This window comes from Bombina bombina, chromosome 2, assembly GCF_027579735.1.
Source record: "Bombina bombina isolate aBomBom1 chromosome 2, aBomBom1.pri, whole genome shotgun sequence".
In the NCBI taxonomy this organism is placed as follows: Eukaryota; Metazoa; Chordata; class Amphibia; order Anura; family Bombinatoridae; genus Bombina; species Bombina bombina.
The window spans coordinates 214,429,846-214,453,416 of NC_069500.1; the positions used below are offsets into that span (position 1 = coordinate 214,429,846).

At 36.0% G+C, this 23,571-nt stretch overlaps 1 protein-coding gene across 1 annotated transcript in view; it reads left to right on the forward strand.

Moving 5' to 3' along the window:
* Positions 1–23,571, forward strand: part of VCAN (versican) — a 117,987-nt gene that overhangs the window by 37,565 nt on the left and 56,851 nt on the right. The window contains exons 5-6 of the mRNA XM_053701470.1: positions 944–1,071; positions 11,006–11,299. Coding sequence (XP_053557445.1) covers positions 944–1,071; positions 11,006–11,299 — 422 coding nt within the window. The remainder of the gene's footprint in view (positions 1–943; positions 1,072–11,005; positions 11,300–23,571) is intronic.

Consider the following 23,571-nt stretch of genomic DNA (forward strand, 5'->3'; position numbering starts at 1 on the left):
GGCAGTTTGCAGGGGCATAGATACAAGGTAATCACAGCAGTAAAAAGTGTATTTCTATAACAGTGTTGGTTATACAAAACTGGGGAATGGGTAATAAAGGGATTATCTTTCTTTTTAAACAACAAAAAATCTGGTGTTGACTGTCCATTTAAAGGGATACTGAACCCAATTTTTTTCTTTCGTGATTCATATAGAGCATTTAATTTTAAGCAACTTTCTAATATACTCCTATTATTAATTTTTCTTCGTTCTCTTTGTATCTTTATTTGAAAAAAGCAGGAATGTAAGCATAGGAGCCAGTCTATTTTTGGTTAAGAACCCTGGAGAGTGCTTGGTGATTGGTGGCTACATTTAACCCCCAAACAGCAAGTGCTACCCAGGTGCTGAACCAAAGATAGAATGGCTCATAAGCTTACATTCCTGCTTTTTCAAATAAAGATACTAAGAGAATATAGAAAGTTGATAATAGGAGTAAATTAGAAAGTTGCATGCTCTATCTGAATTATTAAAGAAAAAAATGTAAGTCCAGTATCCTTTTAAATATAAAGAGTGCAGGGGATGCCTCATTTTCTACTTCCAATTCTAATTCTTTATTTTTATTTCTTTATTTATTTATGTAAAAAAAATTAATTCTGCCTTCTCCCTCCCTTACGTCCCTCCATGGCCAGTGTAGTGTCGAAATGACGTCACGGTCGCACATTCCGTCAGGTCGCAGATTTCTACACTACACCGGCACTGGACATACAAAGAAATGCTTCATCTTGCAAATTTAAATTGCAGGCAGCTGGCACCTTTGGAGATTGGCAGTAATAAATGGGGAGGTGTCACACCCACAGCACCCCATAAAACTGCCACTAGTCAGCATGTGAACATGGGCATCCCTTAGAGAGGATTTACATATATAACAGATGTTAATGTGAACCTTTTTTTTTTTTTCTTTCAGATATCCAATACGTAATCCTAGAGCAGGTTGCTTTGGTGATAAAATGGGCAAAGAGGGTATACGTACCTATGGAAAGCGTCCATCTGAAGAGAAATATGATGTGTATTGTTTTAAGGACGAACTAGATGGTAAGTTTTTATGGTTTCTTTTGAGGAAAGTTTTTCTGTGCACATCATAAAGGATTTTAGTATATTAAAGTTATGAGAATACAAATTGTTTGTCCAACCCTATAGTTATGTGGAAAGTTAGGCTTCAATTAAGGCAGAATGTGGAGGTAGCTGAGTTTCAATGGACTATTCAAGTGCGTTGCTTTATAAAGTTTTTCTGCTTTGAACAGATGGGGGTGAAGCCCCCTTCAGTGCTTGCACCAGTGCACATTTATTTTAACCTTAGAATTCAGCTTAAAAGTGTGAACTTAACACATTGTTTAAACAACACATATTGGCACCCGGGGGGGACAATTATTGCAATTAATGATGCTGGCAGTACAATATGTCTAAAAATAAGTTATAAAGCAAAGCTGAAAGGAGGTTAAGTGAGGTTTTATAGCCACAATTCAAATAAAACCTATGATGGAAATAACAAAGACTTCAGGAATGGAAAAGTTCACAGTCAGAGTTTATATTCCAGCAGACAGCTCACAAAAGAACCCAATATTAATTTTAAGTCAACCTGTGAAGGAAAACACCAACTTCTGAAAGAAAAAAATAATTTATTGAACATAAAACTTTTCCATGCATATGATATTTTTTTTAATGTTCAACAATTTTATTCATTTTACTCTATATTTCTTAAAGGGACACTGAACCCAGTTTTTTTCTTTCGTGATTCAAATAGAGCATGACATTTTAAGCAACTTTTTAATTTACTCCTATTATCAAATTTTCTTCATTCTCTTGGAATCTTTATTTGAAATGCAAAAATGTAAGTTTAGATGCCGGCCCAATTTTGGTGAACAACCTGGGTTGTTTTGCTGATTGGTGGATAAATTCATTCACCAATAAAAAAAGTGCTGTCAAGAGTTCTGAACAAAAAACTTAGATGCCTTCTTTTTCAAATAAAGATAGCAAGAGAATGAAGAAAATGTGATAATAGGAGTAAATTAGAAAGTTGCTTAAAATTGCATGCTCTATCTGAATCACGAAAGAAAACATTTGGGTTCAATGTCCCTTTAAGCTAGTATAGCAGTGTCTTTATAGGTAACGTTAATTGACATTAAAAATGTTGTAGTGCTATAAAGAGGTATTTGTGATAAACATTTTAAAAAAAATTAAAAAATTATATATATATATATATATATATATATATATATTTTACTTTTTTATTTAATTTTTTAATGTACAATTTCAAAAGCGTATCTCTACCAGACTTTTGAATGTTTTTAAGCAATATAATCATAAATTCTAGGTATGCTTGTGAATATTTTTTTTTTAAGGTTGTCTATTAAAGTTTTCTATTCTATATTTTAATATTGTTCATGTAGTACCTGCCACTATGTCAAATAGATGAAAATTTAGAAAATCGCTAAGATAATGTTAAAGGAACATATTGTACTTTAAAATAGTTCTCCCCGTAATGTATTTCCAATAATCTGTTCTACCAGCTGCTGAGTAAAACATGAGAAATTATGAGGTTTAGTTTTGTATATGAATGAACTGTTTTTTTTTCTGATTTAACCCTCAATCCATTGTTTTTAATAACATGCCCATATACATGGACTGAGCCCTAGAAATAGCAGACACCCTAATCTTATCTAACTCCCTATACCTTAAGACATCCTTATCTTATTTGTCTGTCTTTACACAATGACCATTATTCAGAAAGAGCAATTGAAAATGAAAATGTCACTGCCTATGTTTTCCACCTCCAACTGGAAACTTGATTGCAGCTTGCTACCTAAAGTTTACATAGCTTTTCTACAGAGAATACTAAAGTATTCATATTTTTTAGAATAGGTGATTACATCAGGCAAAAGCAGACAAAATAGGGGTAAATTACCTATTTATATGCAATTTGATACACTCCAGCATGTGAAACAGATCTGTGGGAGCACATTTACAGTGATGGTAAACTGCACATGTTTTAAAATCAGGTCCGTAATCTAAGCAATATTTTAGATGGTCTTTAATTGATCATTTCTAATGAAGATGCACTGTAACTTGCCATTCTAATACCCTGTGCTCCCACCGCCCACTTCAAAACTCGTATTTTTTGGGAGATAGTGGCTTGAACTGTTCTCCAATCAGCGCTCTAGCCGTATGGCACTTTTTTTTTATAGCTAGAACACGGATTGGAAAACAGTTCAAATGGTTAGCTCATAAAAAATACTTCAATATAGTTTTGAAGTGAGCTGCTATATTAAAAAGTAAGTGATCAATTAAAGTCCCTGTAAAATATTGCTTAGATTCTAGATCTGATTTTACAAAATGTAAAGCTTACTATCACTTTAAGCAGCTAAAAATGTACAGTACAATATCCCTTTAATAAAGTAACACGAAAGTAAAGCCTAACACTTCAATAGCTGTAGATCTGACAGGTTATTGAAGAAAGCTTACCGGGGAGAAGATTTTGAACCAGCCTTTGTTTGGAATTGAAAGTCTGGCTCATAAGTCTAGTCTGTGGTATTTAAAAGCCATAAAATGCAAGCCTTAAACAGGCAGGTGATTTCTTTCTACACTGAAGTACAAATACAGAGAAAAGGAAAATCCTAGTAATTCTAAGAGAACCGCTGAATTCAACCTGGTTTTTGGATGGAACCAGCAGCCAAAGTTAACACACGCTGCATTATTGTCGGTAACATAAACATTGTCATGGTTTCCATTTTCAGCTTTGCAATGACAGGATTACAGAGTGAGCTTCCATATTCCAAGTCTGCTCCAAACCCCATGCTAATTTTGCTGAGTTACATCTAGCCATAGCTCCAGCTATGAAAACATTAGAATACATTTTTTCCCTCACTTACCTCTTTCTTTATGGTGATGTTCAGGAAGCCATGATTTACACAATAGTGTAAAGAAACCATTTTAAAAAGCCACATTACTGTAAACAGATTTCTAGTGAATACTCCTGAATTTTAAATATTTAGAATAGGTCCGACGAATATAGTTTAAACTATTGCATCCTATAGATGGTGCGTAGAAAAATCATAAGATAAAAATAGTTATAGAAAAAATTATAGTAGACAAAAAAGGATTTCTCTATAGGTGTAATACAAGTTATTTCTGTGCAAAGTTACTTAAAGAGACATTTAAAGGGACATGACATTCAAAATATGGCCTCCATGATTCAAAGCAGCGTACAATTTTTAAAAACTTTTCAATATATTTGTATTATCATCTGTACTTTGCTCTTTCGGTATCCTTTGTTGACATGGCCCTGGAACATTCACATATCTGGAAGAGTATGTGGCACCAGTGTTGCAGCAATATTTTTTGAGCACTAGATGGCAGCAGTGTTTGCAATATGTATAACATTGTTAAAAGCATTGTTGCAAAACAGCTGCCATATAGTGCTCCAGACACAATGGGCATGCCTCCCAGCCTACCTAGGTATGCTCTTCAAAGAATACCTAGAGTACAAAGTACATTTGTTAACATTAGGACATTTGAAAGTTTAAAAAAAAAATGTATGATGTATCTGAATCATGAAAGAAAAAAAAAGAGCTGTTTAATATTGATTATGTTTTAATGAATGTTTCTTTGTTTAAAGGAACAATATATATATATATATAAAAAAATATATATTCATCAGTCCGGCATACAAGTTAAATTGTTGATTTGAAACTAACAGGAATAGGATGTTTGTGCACAATTAGTCCATGATGCAATATGGCTGATACGACCAGCTCCCATTATTCTTGAACAGTGACTTGCTCTATTTTTGTAATGTAGCCTATTTTTAGAGTCATCATAGAAAAACAATCAGTTAATAATGCTAATGCTTGTAGAAACTAGTCCATCTCCACTAGTAGTGGCTTTGGAGTTGACCTAATCAGCCTATGAGCAGTAGGTATTTGAGTATCAGTTGTGCACAGATATGCTACTTTCATCATCAATTTAAACAGCCATCACAGTGGAAAAAAAAGTCTTGCTCTCATTGATTAGAGCATGTAATTTTATCGCTATCAACCCTGCAAATCGATGTTTTTAACCCATACAAAGGCTTAAACACATAGTTAAAGTAATTTATAGAAGCTGCAGAGAACTGCTGTACAACTACTGCTGCTGATTGGCTTAGGGCAGTTTACGCTCAGGACCCATAATTTTATGTTCATAAGAGATGTTTTTCTTTCATTTCACTTTAAGTAAAAAAAATATACAAATATATTCTTCCCAATGATGTTGACAACATATTCATAAAGTTATTTTTTTTTACTTTTTCCCCTATTGGCTGTTTTGAAAAGGTTCTCTTGAAGCTATTCTAATCACTTATTTTTCAAAAAATAATTCAAATCTATTACAGCCAATTTAGTTTTTGAGAGTTGGTTGTTGAGTGAACTTAGGCACGCCCCTTTTGCTAAAGGGTTGCTTTTCTAATGGCAGCTAGCCAAAGCGTCTGGGAAACGTGAGAGATGAAAGATTCCCTTTAAGCATTTTCATTCCATACAAAGACATATCAAAGCAAAACATAATGCTAGGAAATCCAAAGCCAAAGACTCATTTTGGCACCTAAGTACTTATTAATGCACAATTATTGTCACTGCCATATTAAACTGGAATGGGCTTTCACAACAGGAACACAAATCATCCCTCGTGGGCAAGCTTATGCTTATGCATGTGTCTTTAGCAGTCTATGGCAGCAGTAACTATGTATAACATTGCTGTAAACATTGTTACATGCACTACTGCCAGATGGCTAAAGCCATTGTGCAGCTCCTGAGCTCACCTTGGATTACTATTTAAAGGGACATAATACTCATATGCTAAATCACTTGAAAGTAATGCAGCATAACTGTAAAAAGCTGACATGAAAATATCACCTCAGGCTCAACATCTCTATGTAAAAAGGGAAGATGTTTTACCTCACAATTTCTTCAGCTCAGCAGTGTAAGTGTTCTGTAAACAGTTTTACTTCAGCTGCTGTCCAACTGCAAGTTGGAGAAAAACAAAACAAAACAATAGCATCAACAGTTCTGAGGTTTTGCATTGCTTTGCTATGTTCCCGTGATATTTCACAAAAATCTTATGAGATTTCATAGTAAACTTCCTTAAACTGAATAGGAAAATAACACGAGTGTGCCTGCACATGACAGATGCACACTATTTATCATCCTGATTACAATGGGGTGTGAATACACAGGACATTTTGAGATGAATAGCTTCCTTTTTTACATTGAGATGTTCAGGTGATCATTTTTGTAAGCTTTTTACAGCTATGCTACACTTCAAGTGCTTCAGCATTTGGGTATCATGTCCATTTATTAAAGTAAATCAAGAGAACTAACCAAAATTGAAAATAGAAGTAAATTGGAAAGTTGTTAAATGTCATGCTCTGTCCAATCCATTTATGTTTAAGTTTTACTTTATTGTCCCTTTACTTGAAGTATGAATGTATTCTGATGTGTGCTGTCAGGTATTTGTATGTTGTCCTAGATCTAAGTAAAAAGGAATAGTCTAGTCAAAATTAATAATTTTTCATGATTTAGATAGAGCATGCAATTTTAAGCAATTTTCTAATTGACTCCTATTATCAATCTTTCTTCGCTCTCTTGGTATCTTTATTTGAAAAAGCAAGAATGTAAGCTTAGGAGCCGGCCCATTTTTGGTTCAGAACCCTGGGTAGTGCCTGTTAATTGGTGGCTTACATTCCAGCTTTTTAAAATAAAGATACCAAAAGAATGAAGAAAATTGATAATAGGAGTCAATTATAAAGTTGCTTAAAATTCATGTGTTTCCTGCTTAGTAATGTCTCCAGCACCTCAGACGCAGAGAAGAGAAATCACCCCAAACTCATTGGTTTGCATTGATTGACAAAACCTGCTCTTGTGTGATTGGTTAAGATCAGGGGGTGAGATTGCACAAGAGTGCTCTTTTGCACTGTTAAATTTTGTTTTGGGAAGCTGAAGTGAAAATTCTGGAGGAAAAGTCTCTGCTTGCCCACCTGTAGCTTGGTAAATTTTCCTTTAAAATCCCCCATCTTATGGGCTGAGGAATAGTAGGTCTATGAATAAATACACTCTTGAATACAGTGCAATTTAATATGTTATTTCCTTTGTTAAAAACATAGTTCCTTTCCAATACAGCATACCTAGATACTTTTAGAAGTGTGCAAGTGTCTTACGCTCCTGAACCTACTTCAGTATGCTTTCATGCAGATAGGGCAAGTTTCAACAAAGGACACCAAAGGAGGAACATTTGATAGTAAAAGTATATTAGGAAGTTTTTTGTTTTGTTTCCAAATGCTCTATCTGAATAATTAAAGTTTATTTTTGACTTCCGGTCCCTTTAATAGTGAATATCTCTGATTCACAGAGTAGAAATTACAGAGTGCTGGGATTCTAAACCAGCCATTGCATTTTGTCTTGCCTTACATGATTCACAATCACTCTCCAAGGGTTTTGCCATAGAGATTAGCACCTATTTTATCTTTTTAACCTTTATGTCATTAGTCTCTTATCTGGAGGTAATACATTGCCTCTTATTAATGTTTTCTTTTGATGGTTAAATGAATATTGTGGCTTATTTGTCAAAAGGACATAAACGTACAATCAACTGTCTGTTCATGCTATGCCATGAATTTTTATGTATGCTACATATCAACTGTACAAGAGGCTTGAACCCATTTTATTTTATAAGTGAATGTTTTATAGCAAATGCCCAAGTGCTGAATAAATCTACTTTTCTTCTCAGATTTGTCCACCAAAGAGCATTGTGGGAGCCGTCCCTTATAGCAAGGAGATGTTAATAATACATTTAAGCATTTTTTAACTAACCCTTTATTTAAAAGTTAATATACATTCTATATGCACGACAAAATAAACAATTTCTCTTTAATAAAACTAAGTGGCTAGATTCCATTTACCAACTAGTAATAGCAACAATCGTAATTACAATTAGAATGTAATCTATCTTATAGACATTAGAACAACATTCAAATTAATTAATGAAAACTAAAAAAATCCAACTCCAAAATACCATTAACTAAAAACCTATTTTTTTTTTATTCCATAAACAGTTAAAATAAGAAAATGTTTTGTTTTTTTAGCTTAGCCCCAAGTATTTGATTCTGCTGCAAGCCCTTTTGACTTTCCTTTTGGGAAATGTCATGGTTTGGTGCAACTGAGCTGAGCTAATCCATTAAAAGCTGGATCTAGTGGGAGGTGGGAGGGTGAGAGATATTTTACAGAGATAGGATAACTTCACTTTGTGTTTCAATATAACAGAAGAGAGAGAAACAAGAGCTGCGTCTAAATATATCACTTTTCCTCCCAGACCTCGTTGTCAGTGTAATGATTTCTAGAGATAGAGTGCAACATAGGTTTTACGCATGGCTGAGTCACTTAGAACTACTAGCATTTCCTGGAGAGAATCCTTCACAAGCAGAATCTGGTCTCATTGTTGGTGTTACTGTGGTGGAGGCAGTGGTTTAGGCAGCGTTTGGAAGCGGTGGTTTATATAGTGATTAAACAATGTGGTTAAGGCAGTGGAAAAAACAGTGGCTTTTCTGTTTTAGTTATTTCAAATGACAGCAACATGCATCGTGTCACCAACAAAATGGTCATATGTTTGAAAACTTGTAAATTAGTATTTAAGTAGATAATTTACATTATGCTAGGGTAGAAAATAAAATGTTATTACTATTTAGAAATCACATTACTGCACATTTTAGTGTTAAAGGGGCAGTATACTCCAGAATTTTTATTGTTTTAAAAGATAGATAATCCCTTTGTAACTCATTCCCCAGTTTTGCATAACCAACATGGTTATATTAATATACTTTTTATATCTGTGATTATCTTGTGTCTAAGCCTATGCAGACGGCCCCCTTTTTTCAGTTCTTTTGGCAGACATGCATTTTAGCCAATCAGTGCTATCTCATAAATAACTCCACAGGCATATATATGACACACATGAACTAGCACTGTCTAGCTGTAAAAAAAATATGTCAAAATGCACTGAGATAAGAGGTAACCTACAAGGGCTTATAAATTAGGATATAAACCTACCTAGGTTTAGCTGTCAACAAAGAATACCAAGAGAACAAAGCAAATTTCCTGATAAAAGTAAATTGGAAAGCTACATGCCCTATCTGAGTCATGAAAGTTTAATTTTGACTATACTGTCCCTTTAATACCTCTAGGATGTGTTGGGTCCTTCTCTAGCAACAAGTAGTTAAAGGGACAGTCAAGTAAAAAAAAAAACCTTCCGTTTTTCAAATAGGGCATGCAATTTTAAACAACTTTCTAATTTACTTTTATCAACAATTTTGCTTTGTTCTCTTGGTATTCTTAGTTGAAAGCAAACCCAGGAAGGCTAATATGATAATTTCTAAGCCCTTGAAATCCTCCTCTTTTTTATTTGCTTTTCACAGCAGGGGAGAGCTAGCTCATGTAGGCCATATAGATAGCATTGTGATCACGCCCGTGGCTAGTGGCAGAATCTGCACTAATTGGCTAAAATGTCAATAGATAATAACTAAAAGTCATGTGATTAGGGGTGGTCAGATACTTAGATACTTAGGTGGTCTGATGCTTAGATACAAGTTAGTCACAGAAGTAAAACGTGTATTAATATAACAGTGTTGGTTTTGCAAAACTGGGGAATGTGCAATAAAGGGATTATCTATCTTTTTAAACAACAACAATTCTGGTGTTGACTGTCCCTTTAAAGTGTATGTTCAGACATTTTTTTTCGTCCTTACAATGACACTAAACGCTAAAAAAAGGCCAGACATAAAGATGTACTGATAGCAAAGAATAGCCTAAGGATAATATACAGATGTGATTTTTTTTTATTATTTTAGTTGCTTAAATATTGAAGGAAGAGTTTTGGTTTCTACAAAGTAACAGCCATATGCTATAACATAGGTATCCTAGGTTGAAAAGCACTTTTCAACTCTATGGAGCCAATTTATCAGTCTGTCTGACATGATACACTGTAGCGTATAATGTCCGACATACATCGCTGAATACCGACAGCATACGCTGTCAGCATTTAACATTGCATAAGCAGTTCACCAGAATCGTCCGCTAGCAGCGGGTGTCATTGCAGACAGCAGCCTCAGAGGCAGCAGACCAGTTTTGGAGCAACGGTCTTAAAACCGCTGCTTCATAACTGCTGTTTCCGGGGAGCCTGAAGGTTTGCGAGGAAACAGGGGCATTAAGCTCCATTTGGAGCCTGATAATTTGGCCCCTACGTCTCATTCTTTAAAATACTCTACCATTTACATTTTGAAATAGCAAACACACATAGTAAAAAAAAATGAATAATTAAGAATCACGTTAACTTTAGTATTTGACATATAATAGATATTAATATGAATGTCTCGTGCTTAGAAACATATTGTACTCTGGGATGCTAATTTTCCACATTTAATGACCATATTAAATGAAAATTGAGGAATAAACTTGCCTTATAATTGTGAATTTTGAAGGTAAAAAGTATTACTAAAGCTTTTTCAATAGAATAGAACATAATGGTCTATTCACCAAATGGAATTAAAAATATTAAGAAAAGAAGGATAAAAAAACTGATATTTTGTACAATTTTGTCTCTGTTGATTAATCAAACAATGATTTTTTTTAAGTCAGTTGTCTAGTTTTCTACAATACATATCCCAAGAATAATCCAATTTATTGCTTGACAGTTAAGTTCGTTTATTATTACTCACATAAATCCTATTAGTTTTAAATGAATCTACAGGTTTGTTCATGTATAACCATTACAACATGTAACATGAAATCATAATTGTTTTAGAAGTACACAGGCAGCTCATTACCAAGTGAAATAGAGGTGATCACTATTAAATAATGTTACTGTGTATATATATATATATATATATATATATATATATATATATATATATATCTATATGAATATTAAATGATAGTGTTTTTATTTTTAGGTGACTTGTATCATTTAAATGTTCCTAACAAACTGACATTCCAAGAAGCCAAAGAAGCGTGCGAAAAGAAAGACGCGGTTCTTGCCACTGTTGGAGATCTATATGCCGCATGGAGAAAAGGCTTTGACCAATGCAATTATGGTTGGCTTGCTGACGGAAGTGTCCGTTACCCTGTGTCTGTGGCTAGGCCTCAGTGTGGAGGAGGTCTTCTAGGAGTCAGAACTAAATATCGTTTTAGCAACCAGACATACTTTCCTCAACCAGAAAGCAAATATGATGCATACTGCGTTCAAAGTAAGTTATTATCATTAAATACACAACTATCAATACAGAGTCAACATTCTAGTCATATTCCCATTTAATGTGTAAACTTAATCCTTAGGGGCCTATTTAACAAAGGTCTGTCGGACCCGATCCGACAGTGCGGATCAGGTCCGACAGACCTCGCTGAATGCGGAGAGCAATGCGCTCTCCATATTCAGCATTGCACCAGCTGCTGGTGCAACACCGCTCCCTGCAGATTCGCGGCCAATCAGCAGGGGGGTGTCAATCAACCCGATTGTATTTGATCGGGTTGAATTGTGGCGATGTCTGTTCGCCTGCTCAGAGCAGGCGGACAGGTTATAGAGCAGCAGTCTTTAGACCCCTGCTTCATAATTGGTGTTTCTGGCGAGCCTGCAGGCTCGCCAAAAACACGGGTCTTCAAGCTCCGTACGGAACTTGATAGATATGCCCCTTAGTATTAGGGATATGTGAATGTTCTGTCTAAATAGATGATGAATGATGCACATTTGATATCTACTTTACAGAAAAATGTTTCTATATTGAATGTACAATTCGAATATTCCTTAACAATCACTGAATGTTGGTAATCGTAAACGTCAGTGTTGCGGACTTATCATTATTCATAAAAAAATATATATTTTGCCCAATATTCGCTCATGGAGTTCAGGATTTATTTGTTAACAAAAAATCCTTTAGTCCGCTATTTATTATGGGTAACATTTTGAGGACAGCAGAAGAGCAGTTGGACAGCAACTTAAAGGGACATTGTACACTAGATTTTTCTTTGCATAAATGGTTTTTAGATGATCCATTTATATAGCCCATACAGTTTTTTTTTAAAGATGTTTAGTTTTGCTTATTCTAAAATAATATTGTTCTGATTTTAAGACTCTTAACCAAGCTCCAAAGTTTTATGTGCTTACTGATGTCTACAGACTCCAGCTTGATCCTGTTTGTGTAATATGCAGGGGAGGTGGGAGTGTCTGCCCTTTTTGTTTCATTTATTCTGTTAAAAGAACCACTCATTTGTTGGTTTTGGTCAAAAGCAACAAATAACAAAATATTAGTTGTTTTTGATTTCACATTTATGTGAATCTGAATACGCATATCTACTTTTAATGTATGCAGAGCTTATGGAGCCTAGTCACAAAGACCGCTGCTCCATAACCTGTCCGCCTGCTCTCGAGTACGATCGGGTTGATTGACACCCCCCTGCTGGCCGCCTATTGGCCGCGAGTCTGCAGAGGGCGGCGTTGCACCAGCAGCTTTTGTGAGCTGCTGGTGCAATGCTGAATACGGCGAGCGTATTGCTCGCCGTATTCAGCGAGGTCTGGCGGACCTGATCCGCACTGTCGGATCAGGTCCGCCAGACTTTCATAAATAGGGGCCTATGTGTGTATGGGGGGTTGTATGGATGGGTCTAACTAGTGGGTATATGGTGGGGGTGTTTGGAGTGGGTTATGGAGTGGGTATATGGTGTTTGGTGGGGGGCAATCAAAGCTTTATCTACTTACTCTGATAGAAATCTGGGAAACAGCATCAGTTGCAGGGGAATCAACATTCAGGACAGTTGCTATTTTTACCTCACATTGCTCATCTACACTGAAAAAGTACATAGTGATGACACGTGGCTGTTTCCATTACTTTTGCATTGTGTGCATATTAAATAAATGCAGACAAAGGAATGCCTTCAGTCAGCCTGTGCACAGGTGTTTATGCGGAAACACATCATTTACTCACATATGAATCATCTTCCTAGTGGTAATATGGAGGAGGAATTATTAACTCATTTAACATGCACTGAAGCTTTTCCTGGCAGCGACACACATGCCAACAAGATGCAGGATCAAAGGTATTAACCACATTGCATCCGTCTGTGTTGTCTACGTGAACCACCCTGCAGTTTATCAGATACTCTTTCATCTTCTAGTATCTTGTGTGACATCTTGACACTGTTCAGATATTTCAATGAATTAATCCCGTGGTGGCCTCTCTGGCAGCCTAGAGGTAAAATTAGTTTCTTACTGCTCATACTGATATATAGTTCAGATTTTTTCCCCCAAGAATATTGATTCTGTTCATTCTTAAGTTAAGTTATATAGAGTTCAAAAAGTGTTACACAGTGAAATTGTAGGAGCCTATTAAAGAAGAAAATGTGGTTTGTAAATCAGATGTTAAAAATCATTCACCTGCTTTTAGCAATATCATAGAAAATGTATACATTTTTTCCAGGAAGTTTAATATTTAAGCTTTTACACAATGGCTAGAATTATTTATCAAAGGTTAAAGGGATAGTCTACACCAGAATTTTTATTGTTTTAAAAGATAGATAATCCCTTTATTACCCATTCCCCAGTTTTGCATAACCAACACAGTTATAATAATATACTTTTAACCTCTGTGATTATCTTGTATCTAAGCCTCTGCAAACTGCCCCTTTTTTCAGTTCTTTTGACAGACTTGCAGTCTAGCCAATCAGTGCCTGCTCCCAGATAACTTCTCGTGCACTAGCACAGTGTTATCTATATGAAATACGTGAACTAACACCCTCTAGTGGTGAAAAACTGTTAAAATGCAATCTGAAAGAGGTGGGCTTCAAGGTCTAAGAAATTAGCATATGAACCTCCTAGGTTAAGCTTTCAACTAAGAATACCAAGAGAACAAAGCAAAATTGGTGATAAAAGTAAATTGGAAAATTGTTTAAAATTACATGCTCTATCTGAATCATGAAAGTTTATTTTGGCCTAGACTGTCCCTTTAATAATAGTGTAGGTACATGAACTGATTTATTTGTTATTCAGATGTACTACATAAATGATTAAGTATATCCAAAGCAGCTATGCTTCAACACTGACATAAAGGCATATTCAAACACAAAGCAGAAACATGGAAACTGGAGTGAAATAGACCATTGTACTTTAAAATTGACTATATTTAAGTACAACATTTAATCAAGGTACAATATTTTTACTTTTTGCTTAAAGGGACATAATACACAAATGTTGAAGCACTTGAAACGGATGCTGCATATTTGTAAAACGCTGACTAGAAAATATCACCTGAACATCTCTATGTAAAAAAGGAAGATATTTTACCTCAAATTTCCTAAGTATTCACACCCCAATGTAAAGAGACTTTAAGCAGCCAGTCAGGATGCTTGTCCCAGTTCAAGCTAGGGAGTGTGCATCTGTCATGTGCAGGCACAGTCATGTTGTTTTTCTATTCCATGTTGATTGGCTATTGTTTTTTTTTTTTAAACTTGCAGCTGGACAGCAGCTCAAGTATAACGGTTTACACAGCACTTACTCTGGTGAGCTAAAGAAGATTTTAGGTAAATATTTTCCTTTTTTACATAGAGATTTTCAGGTAATATTTTCTTGTCAGCTTTTTACAGTTGTGCTGCATCAATTTCAAGTGATTTAGCATATGAGTATTATGTCCCTTTAAAAAAAGGTTCCATAAATGCTGTTTAAATTTAAAGTGAAAGTAAAGTGAAGTTCAGTTCACGAAGAGGTATCCCACTGGCTAACAGGGACATCTCCCTCAGAAAAATGTGGTTTATTAAAGGCACAGTGCCCTGTTCCTTTAATATAAATCTAATTTTAACCCTTCATTAATAGAGCTCTGATCCACCACAGCTGCTCACGGGCATAATTCACTGCTTTATTTCAGCATAGATATTTCTAGTGGTTCTAATGCTTGAACGCAAGCTCAAACAACCACTCCACTCGTAACCTAGCCCTAAGTGTTTACTGTCCGTTTAAAGAGGACATGTGTATTGTTTTACAAATTGCTGCATAGATTTGACAAATACAGAGGATTTGGAACAGTATAAACCTTGGAGGACCAAAAAAGGGCTACAGTGCATAGCAGCTTTCTCAGGAAGTCAAGAAGTTTAATCCTCATATAGTCAACACCCAAGTTTATTAAATGACAGCCATGAATTCATGCTGAACTAATCTAATATAAAATAAGGTATCTATTAAAGATATCTGGGTCAGATTTCAGATAATCTTAACATCCCATACTGTGTGTGTTTGAAATTTTCTAAATCCAAATAACCAGGAACATGTGATAGAAAACGGAATTAGACTGTGCACTTAGCCGAAAGGCACCATGCAAGGCATAGATTAACTACACTATGCTGGACTTTGTTTCTCTACCACCAATCCAATCTTCATAGTGAAACTGTGAGCTAATACGCTATTATAATTTTATATGGTAAAAAAAAATTAATATCAATTTAAAGCCTATAAAAGTTTATGTTGTTGCTTTTAGTTGTAAAGCTTACTACTGAAATGTAATCTACCCCTCTATTTTCATCTTTAGCAACAGCTAACACTTGTGGTTGTGTTATCAGGTATGTGGATTTTGAGATATATTCACTAAGATGAGAGCTTTTTCCCAAATAAAAGAAAACCTCCAGTTCCTATGGTGACCTATAAAAACAGATCTTCAGCTACTGCACATTTTAGTAAATAGTTTGTATAAATGCAGCAGACGTTTGAGAATTATACCTCACTGGAGTGAAATTTCTGCAATTAGAAAATGTAGTCTAAGGAGAATTGTCTTTTTTTCACTTACACTGAAGTACAAAATAGTCTCCACCCCTGCTCATATGTACTTAATGGAACTACACTAAAATAGTTCGTTTAAAAGGACATTAAAGATATTTTTCATATATGCATCAGAACTTAATCACTGTACTGCAAGTTATCTCTATGGAAAATAAATATTTAAAATATGAATCTCTTATTTTAGTAGTAAAATATGCATCTTTTGCAGTTCAGGAACACACCTTAAGAAGTAAAAAAAAAAAAAAAGAAGTAATAAAATAAAGTAATAAAATAAATTGTAATGCAAAGTTTTTTTTTCTGTTATGTGTAAGAAAACATTTTGCAAGGAATTAAATTTGAGTTTAATGTCTATTTAATCACTTGGTATGCTTAGATTACTTCAGATTGTGTGGGGCACTAGTACAAATTAATGCAGCAACCTTATTTTGGGCCCCATTTATTCAAAAAATACAATTACGTTTTCCACTTATGTCTAATAGCTTCTCTAAGCTTCTTCTTGTCCATCGCTGCAGAAGCTTTTTCTCATATTTCAATTCAGTGGAATCTGCCCCAGCTTGAAATCATGTCCCATAATTATAGACTTACCATTTATTTTAAAAAAAAAATGCTTCTGTCTTCTATTATGCATCATTAATATTCTTGATGTGTGCCACTTTGCAAACTCCCTTCCCCTTTTGATTTTTTTTCTCTGTACAACATATGATGAGTGTCAGTCACGCTTGAATACACTAAGCAGATTACATGATACGGTAAAGAAATGGAATATACTAAAATTTAAAATGACAGCCGTGAACTAATGCTGCAATAATCTAAAGTAAAATATGGTATTGATTAACAATGGTCAAGTCATATTTTGGTTAATCTGTACATTTCCTACTGGGTAGGAATGAAATTAACAAAAAAAAAACCAATAAAAGAACAACCCCTCCAAGAACCCCCCCCCAAAAAAAAAATAAAAAAATAAAATGAAGCTAACAATAAAAAAGGCTTTTAGCAGTATATGAAATGGCAGAAAATAACCACATGGTGTTTTTTATTTCACCAATGACACATTATTTAGGGGCACTGATAAATAAAAAATTAACCATATATTGAAAAAAAAAAACATCCTATATTATAAAAGACAAGAGTTTGTCTGAAGCCGTCATGCGCAGTTCTTAGACAGCAGCTGATCGCACGCGCACCCACCCGACTTTGCACGCGCCACCCCCTGCAGATGAAACCAGCAGCGCGAGGACCGGGCAAAGAGCACAGCACGTAGCGCGAGGACCGGCAAGTGAAGGGAGAGAGAGAGAGAGAGAGATAGAGAGAGAGAGAGAGAGAATATATTAAATATAACAAATATAACACAACACGGCCCGTGTGAACGGGCTTTAGGACTAGTTGTAATATAAAGTATTTAATTAGAGGCAGTAAAAAAAGCTTTGCACTATACATTCATAATACATAGGGGGCCATTTATCAAGCTCCATAACCCTGTCCGCCCGCTCTGATGAGGCGGACAGGAATCGCCCGAAATCAACCTGACCGAGTATGATCGGGTTGATTGACACATCCCTGCTGGCGATCGATTGGCCACGAGTCAGCAGGGGGCGGTGTTGCACCAGCAGGTCTTGAGAACTGCTGGTGCAATGTTAAATGCGGAGAGTGTATTGCTCTCCGCATTCAGCGAGGTCTTGCGGACCTGATCCGCACTGTTGGATCAGGTCCGCAAGGCCTTTAATAAATAGGCCCCAGAGCCTCAGTTTTGGAAATAGATTGATTTTCATGTAGAGAATATTCATCTTAGGGCCCTAAAGGTAAATACTGAAGATTTGAGTTTATTCCTGATAGAAACAATATAATGTTACAGTACTTAAATGAGCAGGACATACTTGAAAACGAGAGAAATCTCAATGTATCCTTCCTGGTAAAATATTTTATAAATAAATAAATAAATAAACATATTAACTCTCACTAGTCACTTTATACTCCAAAAATACATATGTTATTAAATTATAAAAACTATGGTATGTGTGAGTCACTTTTAGACCAGTTGGATACCATTATACCTAAAAATATTGCAAACTAGAGGACTGACTTATCAGGCAAGTGTCCACTGGCTTCGGACCTGTGGTGGTGGTGGGGGGGGGAAAGTTTCTATTTCACATCAGTCTGACCGAGGACATTCAAACATAATTGTTGTGAGAAGCCAATGCCAATGCACTGCTATATTGCACTCTTGCACATTGGCATGATTTACTGGTGGCGACCATCTTTGAATGGCCTTGCCAGTACTTAAAGGAGAGATGAGATTGGGGGCTGGGGTAAAGGGGGCTTTAACCCTTTTTTTTTTTTTGCCAGTGGGCCCCAAAGGTTGTCAGTCCACCCCCTGTTGCAAAGAACACAATTCGTGCTATGAATGTGTGTTAACATCATTTATACAATTTAGGAATATATTTCAAATTAATACAATTATTTACACACATAAATTTTACATATAACTCTCAGTTTATATTTTCAAGTGTGTGTGACACATTTCCTTCTGTCGTGCCGTCCTTGTCATCCAATTTATTTATTTTTGTCAGACTGTATAAAGATATAAAATATCTAATGCAATAAAAGAATGAAGCCTTTTTATAAATGAAAACATAAAAACATGGAACAACTTCCCAGGAGTCACATTACATTTTGGAGGTGAGACCCCATAATTCATGAACAATTTCCCCCCAGACCACAATATAAACAAAATAAGGAGTGATTTGTGCTTTTGGACAAGCAGAATCAAACGTTTGTTGTTTGAGATTTTAGCACTTTAAAATCTTGTGCCTCAATGACTTCCTGTCTGAAGTGCAGTTGTTATTTTAGTCTGTGGGAAACCTCTACAGGTAACAAAACCCACAGAAGCTTGTGCTGAAATAAAAATTTCAACTGTTTGTTGCTCAAAGGCACATGCTCAGTTTCCTCATGAAAAGAAATACAAGGATATAGTTGTTTTAATTGATTATATACCTATATATCTATCTTTCAATCTATCTATCTATCTATCTATCTATCTATCCATTTATCTATTTATTTATTCATCTATCAAACCTTTATCTTTCTATCTTTAGGTTTCAGTGTGACATGAGTATAGATGGCTGTGGGTGTGCTTGTCTGTCTGTTACATTGAAAAGATCACACGCTCATCTTTGATTGGGAACGCTGCTGTTTGTCAGTGAACAGATTATACATGTCCTGATGAAGGCCCAACTGGGGGCCGAAACGTCGACTATGTTCAATTGATTCTACTAATAAAGAAATTATTTTTTCTACTATACAAACCCTGAGAGTGCCCTTTTACTACATGGATATTTGTATTTGCTTCTTTTGAGGATTGCACCCAGGTTGTGATTACCCAACCTGGTTGGAGTGCTGGGCTACAGGCTAAATGACTTTGGATACATATAGATATAGATATATAGATAGCTAGAAATAGATATATAAACACACACATGTCTGGAATTGATAGACTAGTGGAGATTTCCAGTCATATATGTTTTGCAAGTTTCACTTGGTGTTTATTACAAGGTTAACTCATGTCGTGTGACACATACTTATCAGTAAAAACATTCACTATGTCTATTCAATCAGTTGCAGATAAGCAACATTTTAAAGGCAAGCTGGGCCTCCTAGGACAAGTGATCTGTTCAAAATCACATCCCCTGTTCTCTAATAGTCACATCCAAACGTCTTATCAGTCGTTATTAGTATTAAATGTATGCCAAATCAAAAAGTGGCAGATATATAGATTGTATGTGCTGCTGGTTATAATGTACGTCTATTATAATTCAGATGCACTTTTATACATACTGTTGCCCTTTAGCAATCCATTTAAAATGTAAAATTAATTTTAACTCTTGTCATGACTTAAGTGTCATGAGTAACTACTGCTTTAAAATACTAAGCTTTCCCTATGACTGCTCTGATATCAGCCGGTTCCACCCACTGCTAATATTTTACTTCATTGTGATTGCAAGATGACATCACTCACATCTGGATTTCAAAAGGAAAATTTGGCCAACTAATTTTGCATAACAGAACGCCATACAGAATTAAGGCTCAGATTAAAAGGTAATGTAGGCATTTGTAATCCATTTCAGTTATGATGTAGGTGCACAAGCAATAACCAGAGACATATACACATAGGACTAGATTACGAGTGGAGCGCTATCGTTTGCGAGTGAGCGATATCGGGTTTTCGGGGGCGTTTGCGCGCAAGTTAAATTCTACTCGTATTACAAGTTGAAACTAAATGTGAAAGCATGAGTGTAAATCTTCTAATGCTGCACTTTTAAATAACTGTAACTGTGTTTGCGTGACTTGGGGTGTTTTTTTAGTTTAACTTTTTTGGCTCTATTGAAGTCTTTGGGGGAATATCATTTTGTGTTTGCAACTTCTCAAAGTCCATTTTTTACTGTGAATTTTAGAACAAGAGAGCAGAAACTTTTTACTTTCAACTCTTAGTATGAGTGTGAATCAACGAGCATAAAAAAAAAAAATTATAGCAGTTTTAATGCTCGAACATGAGCACAAACTACCATCCACTCGTAATCAAGCCCATAGTAGGAATGTGTACACAAATACAATGGGCTACAAGATTCCAGAGGGAGTTGAGATGTAAGTCTAAAGTCCCACAGACTAGCAAGATGCATGGGGCATTTTCTGAAAAAGAATAATCACAATTGCTATAATAGGTGAATACAGAGGTTGTCCAGGGAATAATCTAAAGGATTACCTTAAATCTTCATTTTTAAAGGGACATTAAAGTAATTTTATTTTCATATATTCATCAGAAATTAATTACTGTATTATAAAATGTCTGCAAATATACGCCTAGATTACGAGTTTTTGTCGGTAAGGCTGTGCGGGGCTAACAAGCCTTTTTTTCTCACCGCTCACTTAAGCCAACGCTGATATTACAGGTTTTCTTCAAGCCGGCGTTAGCCTCAGAAAAGTGAGCGGAAAATTTAGCTCCACATCTCACTGTAATACCAGTGTTGCTTACGGTAGCGGTAAGCTGGCAAAACGTGCTTGTGCACGATTTCCCCATAGGAAACAATGGGGCTGAGCTGGCTGAAAAAAACCTAACACCTGCAAAAAAGCAGCGTTCAGCTCCTAATGCAGCCCTATTGTTTCCTATGGGGAAATTAATTTTATGTCTGCACCTAACACCCTAACATGAACCCAGAGTCTAAACACCCCTAATCTTACACTTATTAACCCCTAATCTGCCACCCCCGCTATCACTGACACCTACATTATATTAATAACCCCTAATCTACTGCCCCCCCAATGTCGCCACAACTATATTAAATTTATTAACCCCTAATCTACTGCCGCCAACGTAGCCGCTACTATAATAAATGTATTAACCCCTAAACTTAACCCTAACCCTAACACCCCCCTAACTTAAATATAATTTAAATACATCTAAATAAAATAACTATCATTAACTAAATTATTCCTATTTAAAACTAAATACTTACCTATAAAATAAACCCTAAGATAGCTACAATATAACTAATAGTTACATTGTAGCTAGCTTAGGGTTTATTTTTATTTTACAGGCAACTTTATATTTATTTTAACTAGGTAGAATAGTTATTAAATAGTTATTAACTATTTAATAACTTCCTAGTTAAAATAAAGGCAAATTTACCTGTAAAATAAACCCTAACCTAAGTTACAATTACACCTAACACTACACTATAATTAAACTAATTACCTAAACTACCTACAATTAATTACAATTAAATAAAATAAACTAAATTATGAAAACCCCCCACTAAATTACAGAAAAAAAAGAATTACAAGAATTTTAAACTAATTACACCTAATCTAATCCCCCTAATAAAATAAAAAAGCCCCCCAAAATAATAAAATTCCCTACCCTATACTAAATTACAAATAGCCCTTAAAAGGGCCTTTTGCGGGGCATTGCCCCAAAGTAATCAGCTCTTTCACCTGTAAAAAAAATACAATACCCCCCCAACATTAAAACCCACCATGAAAGAAAGAACGCGGAGCACTGAGATAAAGTAAAAAGTTCAACTTTATTTTGTCATTAAAACAAAAAGGCATAAAGGAGAAAAAAGGGTGCTAATCCTTGCAAAAAGAGTTCAGCTCAGACAGCTGCTGACATGTTTCGGCATTCCGCCGTTATCAAAGCTGCTTTGATAACGGCGGAATGCCGAAACATGTCAGCAGCTGTCTGAGCTGAACTCTTTTTGCAAGGATTAGCACCCTTTTTTCTCCTTTATGCCTTTTTGTTTTAATGACAAAATAAAGTTGAACTTTTTACTTTATCTCAGTGCTCCGCGTTCTTTCTTTCATGCTGTTTCTATGACCTACCAGCGTGAGCACTGAGAGAGGAGACTGCTCCTCATTGCAATCCCTGATACTCGCACTACAGGACGGACACTGCAGCTACCACAGCTTACTAGGAGATTCGCCTTGGATTGATTCCCCTCCAATCAGGAGCAAGCTACTGAGCTGAGGACACATCCCCACCAATCGGGTGAGAGATTACACTAAGGACGGATAGATGGTTCACGCCCCCCCTCCCTCCAGGAGCGTCTGACGAGGGATCACAGGAACCAATAGCGGACGCAGTAAGTTTGCTTCTCACCAGACAGGCTGGAGTCGCCACCGGAACACTGTGTTTAACCGCTGAGAGGATTTTCATACCCTGCCCCCAGGACCGGACGCTTCGTAGGTGAGAGGAGGAGGGGGGTAAGTTCACACCACATCACGGCTGTTGGTATTTATATATTCTGAGTGTCTGCATAGTTATGTCTACATTCATACTACAGTGACTTTGTTGTATAACCTATATTGGACACGCATACCTGGGACTACACCACTTTGCTATTAAAACCCACCACCCACACACTCAACCCTACTCTAAACCCCCCCAATTACACCTAATCCCCCTAATAAAATAAAAAGCCCCCCAAAATAATAAAATTCCCTACCCTATACTAAATTACAAATAGCCCTTAAAAGGGCCTTTTGCGGGGCATTGCCCCAAAGTAATCAGCTTTTTCACCTGTAAAAAAAAATACAATACCCCCAACATTAAAACCCACCACCCACACACTCAACCCTACTCTAAAACCCACCCAATCCCCCCTTAAAAAAACCTAACACTACTCCCTTGAAGATCACCCTACCTTGAGATGTCTTCACCCAGCCGGGCACAAGTGGTCCTCCAGAGGGTCCGAAGTCTTCATCCTATCCGGCCAGAAGAGGACCTCCAGACCGGCAGAAGTCTTCATCCAGGCGGCATCTTCTATCTTCATCCTACTGGAGCAGAGCGGGTCCATCTTCAAGACATCCGACGCAGAGCATCCTCTTCATCTGACGGCCGACGACTGAATGACTGGTCCTTTAAGTGACGTCATCCAAGATGATAGAATCCTATCAGCTAATCAGAATTAAGGTAGGAAAAATCCTATTGGCTGATGCAATCAGCCAATAGAATTGACCTCACATTCTATTGGCTGATTGGAACAGCCAATAGAATGCAAGCTCAATCCTATTGGCTGATTGGATCAGCCAATCGGATTGAACTTCAATCCTATTGGCTGATTGCATCAGGCAATAGGATTTTTCCAACCGTAATTCCAATTGGCTGATAGGATTCTATCAGCCAATCCTAATTGAAGGGATGCCATCTTGGAT